General features: G+C 41.0%; 1 protein-coding gene across 1 annotated transcript in view; it reads left to right on the forward strand.

Moving 5' to 3' along the window:
* The window catches only part of LOC110075072 (myosin-3), a 31,227-nt gene that overhangs the window by 18,587 nt on the left and 275 nt on the right, over nucleotides 1-12,365 (forward strand). The window contains exons 29-40 of the mRNA XM_072990422.2: nucleotides 886-1,004; nucleotides 1,853-2,049; nucleotides 4,202-4,385; nucleotides 5,023-5,188; nucleotides 6,489-6,613; nucleotides 7,777-8,085; nucleotides 8,178-8,381; nucleotides 8,604-8,729; nucleotides 10,584-10,754; nucleotides 10,836-10,940; nucleotides 11,028-11,123; nucleotides 11,269-11,406. Of these exons, the coding sequence (XP_072846523.2) occupies nucleotides 886-1,004; nucleotides 1,853-2,049; nucleotides 4,202-4,385; nucleotides 5,023-5,188; nucleotides 6,489-6,613; nucleotides 7,777-8,085; nucleotides 8,178-8,381; nucleotides 8,604-8,729; nucleotides 10,584-10,754; nucleotides 10,836-10,940; nucleotides 11,028-11,123; nucleotides 11,269-11,406 (1,940 nt within the window). The remainder of the gene's footprint in view (nucleotides 1-885; nucleotides 1,005-1,852; nucleotides 2,050-4,201; nucleotides 4,386-5,022; nucleotides 5,189-6,488; nucleotides 6,614-7,776; nucleotides 8,086-8,177; nucleotides 8,382-8,603; nucleotides 8,730-10,583; nucleotides 10,755-10,835; nucleotides 10,941-11,027; nucleotides 11,124-11,268; nucleotides 11,407-12,365) is intronic.

Genomic DNA, 12,365 nt, shown 5'->3' on the forward strand with positions numbered 1-12,365 from the left:
ATTATTTAGTCTAAGGCCTGAAGCTAAGAGACAACAGTGGGGAACAGAAAGCAGATTTCCATGACACTAATCAGTTTAAATTGAAGTATTTCAGATGCTTGAGCGTGCAGATGATAATCTGGTGCTTAATTCAGTAAGAAGAATTTAAAGTTATTGTGCAGGAATCTTGGGAACAGGACTACAGCTTGTTGTAGACTAGTTGACAGGAGAAAGTAAACGATCAGTTGTAATGACAGTTAAAAAGAAAACAAAATGGAAGAGGGTGACCTTGGTTGCAGGCTCCCAGGTCTTAATTTATGCTAAGTCTCACAAAAGATGAAGTCCACAGATACTCTTGTGAAAGAAGGGCAGAGGAAATAGGAGAGACTTGCATGTCTTCATTTAACCCTTCTGGTGCAACTTGCAAACTGGGAACACAGTTCTCCATCACAGTGAAATGCATGTAAAATGTCCTTGCATTTTATCATGTGGATCTCACCATTGGCGAGACGCACTGAATTTGTTTGTACACCATATATTGAAGCTGTGAGTGGAAAAGATGTGTGTTTCCTTCCATATGACCTAACATGTCTGAAACTTCCTTTAGCAAACTCAGAGTGATTGCCACTTGATAAGTGGCAATACCCTTGCTTCGGCATCCCTTGATAGTGCTTCTACATTGAGGAATGCATTGTACGGTAACAACAGAGTAGAAAATACAGTGCTTTCAGTTGAGTATGGAAAAAAATGGAGTTTGAAGCACAATCCTCATTGATAGAACAACTTTTACTCTGTAATATGTCTGTGCCAGATATGGGGTCATGCCTAATAATCTAACAGTATCAACAAAAATGGTTTATGCATGCCAAATTCCATAAGGAAAACCTTGACCGTTTGTTTTCAAAGGTGAACTGTCACGTCAAATTGAAGAGAAGGAAAGCATAATATCCCAGCTTTCCAGAAGCAAGCAAGCATTTACTCAGCAAATAGAAGAACTGAAGAGGCAGCTAGAGGAAGAAACCAAGGTATTCAGTTGTTGAGAGGTGTGGAACACTGATTTTTCTTAATTAAAAAGAGTACAGCACCATAAGAAGAATTTGGGCAGCTTTTCTATACTGTACTTCAAACATATTTGACATGTTTGTTTATTCAACAAATCTACCCTTTTCAAGGATGAACCTAAAGTCTACATCATGATAAACTGTTAGTGGGTGTTTGTTGATGGAATTCTGCCCTTAATCAGCAGCCTAGACCATGCGACATGTTTGGAACACATGTTGGCAGCCTGGGTTTTAAACATTAATCCAAGCTACATTGACCTGGATCTAAGTTCCATATGTGGGGCTGGCAGGGAGTTCAACTGAATGCAATGGGTATTACTCTTGAGTAGACATGAGTAGCTGTGTGGCCACTGCATTGCTTTTCCAGTTTTTAATTTCTGCTGCAGTATTGGCCAAACATCAGTTTGCTTCTTTTTCATTTTATCTATGGCCAGAAACCTATTGGTACATACCAGTGGGATTGTTATTGTGGCTAAATCACAGTAGAAGATCAAGGCTAGTTAGGGAGTTGCTACTTGCATTCTGCATGGCATGTTAAGATTGACATGTGATGAGGAATACAACTGGTGACCCCTTAAGTAGCAGCAAGTTGCTGCTGTATTTTACACCCTTGCAAGTTATGCTAGTGGTTGTAAACAATAGGACTATACATATTTCAAGTACAGCTGTAGGAAAAAGTATTAGTCCAGTCCAGCTCATCATGACAATACTTTGATTTGCACTGCTAGAGTCTGTCCCATGGAGAGAGAGGGACATGTATAAGAAATCAGGTTCAGTTACAAATGGATGCATGGTGTACTGTCAATTCTTAGGCAAAGAATGCCCTGGCCCATGCCTTGCAATCTGCTCGCCATGACTGTGACTTGCTCCGGGAGCAGTTTGAAGAGGAGCAGGAAGCCAAGAGTGAGCTCCAGCGCGCCCTCTCCAAGGCCAACAGTGAAGTGGCCCAGTGGAGGACCAAGTATGAGACGGATGCGATTCAACGCACAGAAGAGCTGGAAGAGGCTAAGTAAGTATTGTGGTGGGAAGTGACAATCTGGTACCCATTTCCCTACGCTGCTCTCTTCTAGTTACCACATGTAGAAAGTATTATTTGTCCATAGAAATGGCTACATCTTCCATTAAGATTCCATTTAATCCCTATGGTCTAACATGCTCATCCACCTCTCAGTGATGGCATCTGTTTTATGTGAGGCCTGTTAGTAACAATAAACTAGAATATGATGGTGGATGAAAATGCCTTTCCAACATTTAATGATATTGCTGCAATTATAATTACATTCAGAAAATGCATCTTCCCAGTTTACAACACACAGATGAAAGTCAAGTTGAACATTTCCCTCAGTGCCACATTACACATTAACTGCAATACATAGCATGCAGTAATGTTGGCCCTTTTTAAAATTAAGGTTCTAAGAGCCTCGTGGCACAGTGGTTAAAACGCTGTACTGCAGCTGAAACTGTGCTCACGACCTGGGGTTCAAATCCCAGGTAGCCGGCTCAAGGTTGACTCAGCCTTCCATCCTTCTGAGGTCGGTAAAATGAGTACCCAGCTTGCTGGGGGGGGGGCAATGTGTAGCCTGTATAATTAAATTGTAAACTGCCCGGAGAGTGCTTGTAGCGCTATGGGGCGGTATATAAGTCCAATAAATAAATAAATAAATAAATAAATAAATAAATAATTGAGAGCTTAGCATGGGAGAGGAAGGGAGGTGTTAACCTTCCACAGTCCAAGTGATTGGATGTATGCCTATGATTTGCTGAGGAAACAAGCCTCCACTGAGGAAAAGTCAGGAATTCTACTACTGTACAGAATATTAGGCACAGATCATTGCACATTGTGCAATAAAGGCACATTCCCCCAAGGCACTGGAGTGGGAGAGTTTTCTTCAAATCAACCTTTGGGGGTGCTTGCAAAGCTTTCTTCAGGTTTAGAAAGAGGAAACTGACTGAAAAAGCCTGAAAAAAGCCTACTCTTCTTTAAAACTTGGTATGTATGTCTGCTCCCCACCCCCCTTTAGCATTCTCTGCTACTGCTCATAATAACTACTGACTTAACTAATGGAGGGGAATTTAACAATTTCTCCAAACAGTAGCATGAATAAAAAGAGTTCAGATATACTAATGTTAATGGGTATAAATCAATGCACCTTGTATCTTACATTTCACATCCACCATGGCTAAGGCTGAACAAGAATATATATTTTGAGGGGAATGAGATTAGGATGAAAGAGCAAAAAGGGAGTAGCAGGTGTTTAGGAATCATGATTGCATTGGCACACCATTATAGGTGAGGCCGCTTGGAGCTAGAAAGAGCTACCAGGGTTCTGTGTAGTATTATTTTCTTCCTTTTTTCTGGTCCCTTGTCTTTTTTTTTTCTTTTGCCTCACAACAGTGGGATGATCTAAGTTACCCAGTGCTATCAGTGGCCTGGAGGGCTGGATTTTCTGTTCAAAGATCTTAATCATGTGATTGTTTTTAGATCTATTTAACAAGAAGAAAAGCTTTGTGATCCTTATTCAGATCCCAATCAACAGCACTAGAGGCAGAATCTGAAACCTGCATCTCTGTTCTGAGTCTACGGTCTCCATTTTGAAACCCACTTTTAACAGAGGAGCTTGGTGTGCTTTTTTGGCCATGATTTTTGGAACTTTTGTCCTTTTTCTGCCTCACCCACAGCTCTGTGGTGCCCAGCCTGATGAAGAACAACACAGGGTAGAAAGCTAATCAATGTCTTAGAGTTTTTAGTGGTCTAATAAAGATATTACCCACCCGGAGTAGACTTTGTCTAAAAGGGCAGGATAGAAAAATAAATAAATAAATAAATAAATAAATAAATAAATAAATAAATAAATAAATAAATAAATAAATAAACAAACAAACAAACAAACAAATAAATAAATAAATAAATAAATAAATAAATAAATAAATAAATAAATAAATAAATAAATAAATAAATAAATAAGATATTACCCACCCTTGCCTTTAGTCATATTTACTTAGCATGGAGGATTTATTCACTGCTGGAACTTAGAATCTCTGAAGCTCTGCTAGTCAATCAGTTTTAGAACAATGTAGATGTTTAAGCTATATCACAAGACAAATGGATGATCATCTAATTAGCTAATGGAAAATCTCTGTTACTCTCTCTTTTTTTTAAGGAAAAAACTTGCTCAGCGTCTTCAAGAAGCGGAAGAGCAAGTTGAAGCTGTGAATTCCAAATGTGCTTCCCTGGAGAAAACGAAGCAAAGGTTGCAATGTGAGGTGGAAGACTTGATGGTGGACGTTGAGAGAGCAAACGCACAAGCAGCTGCTCTGGACAAGAAGCAAAGGAATTTTGACAAGGTAGATTTTACATGGCTGTCAGTAGTTTCAGCCTTAGAGACGGCAGAAAGAGTGTTAACTATGCACCATGGCTTCATCTTAAGCCAAGAGAAATGGAAGGACATTTGACTCTCCGAATATAAACAACCACTTGTTTATATATATAAACAATTATATGTATTACATATCACACTAAAATGATATATGCAATGAAATGAAGTTTCTTGCAACCCAGATTCAAATCCAAATCATTTGGATTTTTTGGACTCCAAATCCCAAAACTCTCCAAGAATTCCCCAGACAGAATTTTAGGGGTTCCAGCCCAAAGACCTAGATTTACATCTTCAGATGCACCTACATTTTGCTCACTGGGAGATGGACCTAGCTTGAGGGTTCCATGACCTACCTCTGGCCAAGCTTCCAGTTAAAAAAAGAAGCTGCTTTTGTGCTATTTGAGGGTCCTAAGGCTTTCTGGGATTGTCTGGATTTTTGGTCTGTCTCTGACAGAGAAGGCAGAGTAACCCCACATGAACTGTCAGAGTTTGTTTTCTAATGACATTCAGAAATGCTACGGAGAGCACGCAGTTGGTTTAGCAAAGAAAAGATAGAAGCACAAGAAATATGGCCATTCACTAACTTAAACACACTGGATTTTAAGATTTTGTCAGAATGGAAGACCAAGTATGAGGAGACCCAGTCAGAGTTGGAAGGTGCCTTAAAGGAATCACGTTCTTTAGGCACAGAACTCTTCAAAATGAAGAATGCTTATGAGGAAACGTTAGATCAGCTTGAAACCATCAAGAGAGAAAACAAGAACTTACAGCGTAAGTGTCATGCTCTTTTTCATTAGTTAGTGTTTTGACTCTAGCAAGCACCAGAGAGGTTCAGGAGGAAGCAAAGGTAGCTAGCTATCATCTGTGCCTTTAGCAGTTGTATCACCCCAGCACCTCCATGTTGTGAAAAGCTGCACTAATTAAATAACTGCCCATCTTGGCTTAACTGTGTGCTTAAAACCAAGAGACAACCAAAGCAGGAATATGGGCTATTTAGTCAAGACAACATACATTCTGAAATTACCGACCTTGTAGTTATCTTAGTAATTAGGGTGGTCAGGTCTTTTTTCTCTGGCTTCAAGAACCAGTCAGAGATGGAAGGTGTCTTAAAGTTGGAGCTGTGAATGCCAAATGTGCTTCCCTGGAGAAATCATCTTTAGTGATTCTGTTTTTAGAAATGCCAGTTACTTTAAACAGGATTCATAGCAAGTATTAGCAACAATAATGGACTGGATTCATTTCACACAGTGCATATTTGTCCATATAAACAATTCTAGGCATCCTTAGCAATATCTTCCACAGACACTTATAACAGGTAAACTAGTTGATCATTATGGATAGATTAGACAGAATTTCCTGTGCTTGTGAAAAATAGTTTCATGCACATGGGATTTACTGTTGAATGTCTGTGCCTGTAAAGTTCTCTTACTATGTTTTGTGGATGTTTGGTATATCTTGTATGTACATACAGAAAACTGCTTTATGAATCATAGAATCATAGAAAAGTGAAGTTGGAAGGGGGCCTACAAGGCCATCAAGTCCAAATCCCTGCACAATGCAGGAATACAATCAAAGCGTATCTGCCAGGTGATTATCTAAGTTTTTCTTGAATGCCTCCAATGTTGGAGCACTCACCAACTCCCGAGGTATCTGGTTCCACTGTCGTACTGCTCTGTTAGGAAATTTTTCCTGATATTCAACCAAAATCTGGCTTCCTTTAACTTGAGCCCATTGTTGCATGTCCTGCACTCTGGGATGATCGAGAACAGATTTTGCCCCTCCTCTGTATGACAGCCTTTCAAATATTTGAAAAGTGCTATCATATCACCCCCTCCGTCTTCTTTTCTCAAGAAGGGAGACAGCAGATATTCCTGAAGCTGACAGAAGGTGGCATCAGTCTTAGGTCTATTCATGCCTGTTTGTGATTGATTGTAACAGATCTTCAAGTGTAAGTGTGTGTGTGTGTGTGTGTGTGTGTGTGTGTGTGTAAAAATATATTTAATGCTGGAAGTATTCTGTTCTTTTGGGTTTCACTTAATCAACTATTTTTTTATGTTTCAAATGTTTCCAGAGGAAATAGCTGATCTTACAGAACAAATTGCTCAAAATGGCAAATATATTCATGAACTCGAGAAGGCCAAGAAGCAGGTAGAGGTGGAAAAATCTGACATGCAGATGGCTCTGGAGGAAGCAGAAGTAAGATGTCAAGAATGGAGGAGAGAGGGAATGTAAACAGTAATAAATTTTGCTTTCCTACAGATCTTGTGTTGGGAGGGGGAGCTAACCACTTGCTTGAAAAAGGAGCACAATGGGAACAACACCCTTAGTCAAAAAACGAAGAGGGGATGTGATTCTCTTCTATCATTATTTATTTTATTTATTTATTTTATTTATATGCCGCCCACTCTACCCAAAGGTCTCTGTTTGTGGAAACCTCTCCAATTATCTTCTACTCTAGTGCTAATATGTACAACAGGTGCTCATCTAAGTACAGTATGCTTTATTACATTGTGGTAAGAGTGAGGAGGAGACAACTTTAGAAATATTAGGGCTTGACTACATGCCCGTTTTCGATCTGGCTGGATCTGGCTAAATGGGGTTTCTAGGAGGTCTGATATGCCATTTGGTATGATCTTCACTCAAATGTTGTTCCCACCAGCTGGCTGTCAGAAGGGGATTTTTGATTGCTTTTCTCTAAAAGAGCCAGTCAAGAAAAGCAAACAAAAATCCTCCTCCTGTGACCGCTGCTGCTTTGCTTACCCCTTTTAAAAATCAAAGCCACAGACAGGCAGACACTCACACTCACTTACACACACACACACACAAACACACACACACACAGAGAGAGAGAGAGAGAGAGAGAACACACACACACATACAAAGAGAGGGAGGGAGGGAGGGAGGGAGAGAGAGGTGTGGTTGCACTGGAGGGGTCCGCTTTCTAAACACAGCCTCCTCACACTGCCTTTGTAAATTAAACACTTCCACGAAGCAGAGGAAACATTTAATTTGACTATATCATGAAGCAGCTTTCTTCACAAGAGAGGCAAAATTTTGAGGCAAAAGAGGAAGGCTTCCTTTGATCCGTTCCTAGAGATCATAGAGACGAACCAAAGTAGACCAATTCTACTTACATCAGAGAAGCAGAAGCCACTTGATAGGGGCATAAAAGTTGTATGTAGGAATGCTGTGTGGGCATCCTTGTTCACTCTAGTACAGATGTCATCTAACTGCCATCTTTAAGAACACATTAGTCCACCTCTGCAGTGGTCCATGGTCCAAACAACAGGCCCACACTATTGTTTCTGCAACAAAATATCTGAATTTCTCCATTCATCCTCCAATGTTCATTTCAACAGGCAGCTCTTGAACATGAGGAGGCCAAAATTCTTCGTGTTCAGCTCGAATTAACTCAGGTGAAATCTGAGATTGACAGAAAGATTGCTGAAAAGGATGAAGAAATAGATCAGTTGAAGAGGAACCATCTCAGAACGGTGGAAACAATGCAGACGGCTTTAGATTCAGAAATAAGGAGCAGGAATGAGGCCATACGGATTAAGAAGAAGATGGAGGGAGATCTCAATGAAATGGAAGTTCAACTGAGCCATGCCAACCGCCTTGCGGCAGAAACGCAGAAACAACTACGAAATGTCCAAGGGCAACTCAAAGTATGTATCTGCCAACTGATCCTTTACATGAATAATACAAATTATGGCCCTAACAAATAATCCAACTAGGAACATATTTTCTGGGTACTCAGGACACACAGCTGCATTTGGATGAAGCCCTCCGTGGCCAAGAAGATCTGAAAGAACAACTGGCCATGGTGGAGCGCAGGGCTAACCTGATGCAGGCCGAGATAGAGGAGCTCCGGGCAGCTTTGGAACAGACAGAAAGAGGAAGGAAACTTGCTGAACAAGAGCTTCTTGATGCCACTGAGCGTGTGCAGCTCCTCCACACACAGGTATGGCCTAGACTGTCACTGTAACAAATGAGAACTTGCTTTACTGGATTAAATTCTTATTATCCAGTGCTCTGTGATCAGGAGTAATCCAGCCAGCTGCTGCAGGAAAGTTCACAAGTAGCTCACTAGTCCCACCATGTGGTAACTAGCGGTACAGCAACTCTGATTTGTAGCAATGGCAGCAGAAAGGACGCAAACACATTTCCATTGTCTCTTCTTTAGAACACAAGTCTCATTAATACAAAGAAAAAGCTGGAAGTGGATATTGCTCAACTTCAAGGTGAAGTGGAAGACGCCATTAAAGAGGCCAGAAATGCAGAAGAGAAAGCAAAGAAAGCAATCACAGATGTAAGCACATGTTTTATTTTCCTTAACTATTGCCACAAATCTTTGTTACTATTAGTGAGGACTTATGTTAACAGACTATTTTATTGAATGTATTCTACTGAAGAAAGACACAGGAAATAATAGGGCTGATGACAAGGGAAGACACAGTGTTCCACATGGCAAGCCATATATCTGGCAGGAAACCTAAAGTGCCTCACCCTTGATCAATGCATTTATTGTATATCTTGCTCTTCCTTGGAAAATCAGCGTAAGGTTGTATTATTATTGTATGAAGGCAGACAACATTATGATGCTATGGGAGATAAAGTTGAACATGGACAAATTTGAAGACAAATAATTTTTAAAAGCCAGTACTTTTATAAGTCACAATAATCTTGGGGAAAGGTTTGATAAAGGAGTTTATGAGCAGCAGCCTCGGAGAAAAGCAAAAGCAAAACAGAATGGATAGAAAATGACTCCTGTCACTGAGGCAATGCCCTCTTGGCTACATTCTGATCAGTGTGCCCCTCTGCCTCTGCAGCTGCATTCCCTCAGCTCTTCTTAAGCGTTCAGCTGTCCTTTTAGTGTGAGAAATCCTGGATAATAAAACTTTATGTAGAATATGGCAGAACATGTGGGGCAAAACATAGCTTCACAGGATCATAATTTCACAGGATAGACTTCTTAAACTCCTGGTCTTGACATTTACAAATCATGCTGTTTCCCCATCAGTGAATTTCCCATGTTGTGTCTATTGAATTTTGCCAAGTACTTAAAATACAGATTGTCTATAAGCAAAATTAGTGGCCATTATAGGTAATTATCATATAACAGTTGGAGATGTGTATGCTTTACTCAAGATGCCCTTCAGTCACTACTATAATTGTACAGAAGCCACCACCCCCTTCCCGAACCATGTCCTACTCAGTTATGGATATGTTCGTACCCCGTGGGCCTAACTGGGTCTATTCAAAAAGTCATAGGAAGCGGCCTTCCACTGAGTCAGACCAATGCTCCATTTAGGCCAATGTTGTGAAATCTGACTGGCAGATGCTATCTAGGTCTTTGGGAAGGATTCTTTTCATAGACCTCTTTGGAGATACCTGGTCTTCCTTAGTGGAGTCCTATCCATGTGCTATCCTGCCATGCTCTGCTTAGCTGCCAATGTGAGATGAAATCTGATGTGTCCAGGGAGGACATACCTCTCTGAGCAGCTCTTCACTGTAGTCACAACAATGGTCATAACATTCATACTCCGCTCGACTTAGGCTGTCTCTCTAAAAAGCTATTCCCATGTGTCTGTGTCTGAAGGGTGTCTTTCAAACACATTATACTGTACAGCAGCGGTCCCCAATCTTTTTGGGACCGCGGACCGGTTGAGCCTCTGAGGAAGGTGGGTTACCCCCCCCCCCACGCTCAAGCGCACGCTCTCTCTCTCTCTCGGGCACATGGGCAGGTGCTGGATGCATGTGTGAAGGGGTGGGGGAGCGCTCACACTGGTGCTGGCACATGCATGCATGTGCAAAGCAGCTGTGGGGAAGGGAGTGCATTGGGGGGCAGGAAGTCTGTCTCCATGGCCTGGTCCGGCTCAGGCCACAGACCTGCTCCGGGTTGCGGACCAGAGGTTGACGACCTCTGCTGTAAAGTATGTACTGTTCGTACAGTACTATAACAATCTCCTCTGTGCCATTGTTATTGGAAAATCACATATGATTCCATGCATTATTTTTTGAAAAGCCAGTACTTTGACAAAGTGTTAATTTAATCCTTCAGAAGCATTACTCCAACTTTATTAACTCTGCTGAACTGTCCTTTGTGGTGGCTGTGCTCTTTTAAATATTTGTTTCTTTTAATTTACTCCTGATATATTTCAAGGCGGCCATGATGGCTGAGGAGCTGAAGAAAGAGCAAGACACTAGTGCTCATCTGGAAAGAATGAAAAAGAATCTGGATCAGACAGTGAAGGATCTGCAGCTTCGTCTGGATGAGGCAGAACAGTTGGCCCTGAAAGGAGGGAAGAAACAGATCCAGAAAATGGAGGCCAGGGTAAATATGGGGACTGAGGGCATATTTTAAAGACCTCTACTATATCAGTTTAGCCGGATCATCATGTCTCAAATCTCCTAGATCCGAGAGCTCGAGGCTGAACTAGAGGCAGAGCAGAAACGAGCCACCGAAGCCATCAAAGGTATTCGCAAATATGAACGGCGAGTCAAAGAACTGACTTTCCAGGTGAGGAAAAGCAGGCTGCCTCCCTCCCATGCCTTCCTTCCCTTGACATAAACATATATATCAGCTAACAGGCCACCACTTTTCTAGGGTGAAGAGGACAGAAAGAATGTGATTAGGCTACAAGATCTGGTGGATAAGCTTCAACTGAAAGTCAAAACCTACAAGAGACAAGCAGAGGAGTCTGTGAGTTGTTTAAACATCCTAATTCATGGTTTTGAAAGGAAATACAAAATCCCAATTGCCTGCAACTGGAGTTATAGTTTGATCTTTTGAGTTACTTTTTCCTACGTGTTCTGTTTTTTTTTTTTTTTTTTTTTTTTGGCTATAGGATGAACAGGCCAATGTTCACCTCTCTAAATTTAGGAAGGCACAACATGAGCTGGAAGAGGCTGAAGAAAGAGCGGATATTGCAGAATCTCAGGTCAATAAGCTCCGAGTAAGGAGTAGAGAAATGACATCCACAAAGGTGAGTGCACCCTTGTGTCAGATGGCAATCGATTTGCAAGCTGAAAGATGCAATTTTTATTTAGTAATAAGGGCTGCGGCAATGAATGGAAACATGTAAGAGACTGCCAAGGCTTTCATGGGAATTGCTACTGGTGCTCATATGGTAAAGGTGTATTATCCAGATGACCAGATGAAGTGCTCCCCCACCATATTTTTAACCCTCTACAGAAGCCTGGCTTCTATGCACAAAAATTCAGTGACAGATCACTTCTCCCTACTTTATCATGGTGTTTTAGCTTAAAATTAAGTTTCACTTTCACTACTAAGATAATATGGCAGAAGTGGTTTACAACCCAGTGAGGGGGCTCAAAACTTTTGAGGTGAGCTATCCCCTCACCACAATCCATGAGGTACCCCTGTAAAATGGGAAAGTCACATGCAAAATCTGGAAAAGCCCCCATGTCAAACTTTTGGAAGCTATAGAAAAACTGAGGGGAACTGCTTGTTCTTCCTTAATGATTTTCAGGACCCATGAAAAGTCTTTTACTTTTTAGAGATGTATTGTTAAATAGAACAAGTCTCACAGTCGCCATGCAACTACTACACTCCTTTGGTGCAAACATTATGTCTGAATTGTAAAATATTAAAAATAGCGTTATCCAGGATTTGAAATCAACTTTCAAATCTTGGCTTGTTCCAAGGTTGTTCAACTACGATTTTCCAGTATGGACCTAAGAGGAAACTACAGGTAACTTCAGATGTGCAAGGTAGTGTGTGAAGGGAGCAGGGAACAACATGTGGATGGGCAAAAAGCTCATTTATATCTCAGGTTACTAAACTGATACACGATCAATACAGCAGTACTATACTTTTCCTGTAGTGGGGTATGTTTCTATCCAGGCCTTTTGTTTGTTTGCTTTTGGTGTTTTAAAGTGAGGGGAACAATATTAGCACACATCACTGCAATTTATGAAGCAA

The sequence above is a fragment of the Pogona vitticeps genome, chromosome 2, assembly GCF_051106095.1.
Source record: "Pogona vitticeps strain Pit_001003342236 chromosome 2, PviZW2.1, whole genome shotgun sequence".
Lineage (NCBI taxonomy): Eukaryota > Metazoa > Chordata > Lepidosauria > Squamata > Agamidae > Pogona > Pogona vitticeps.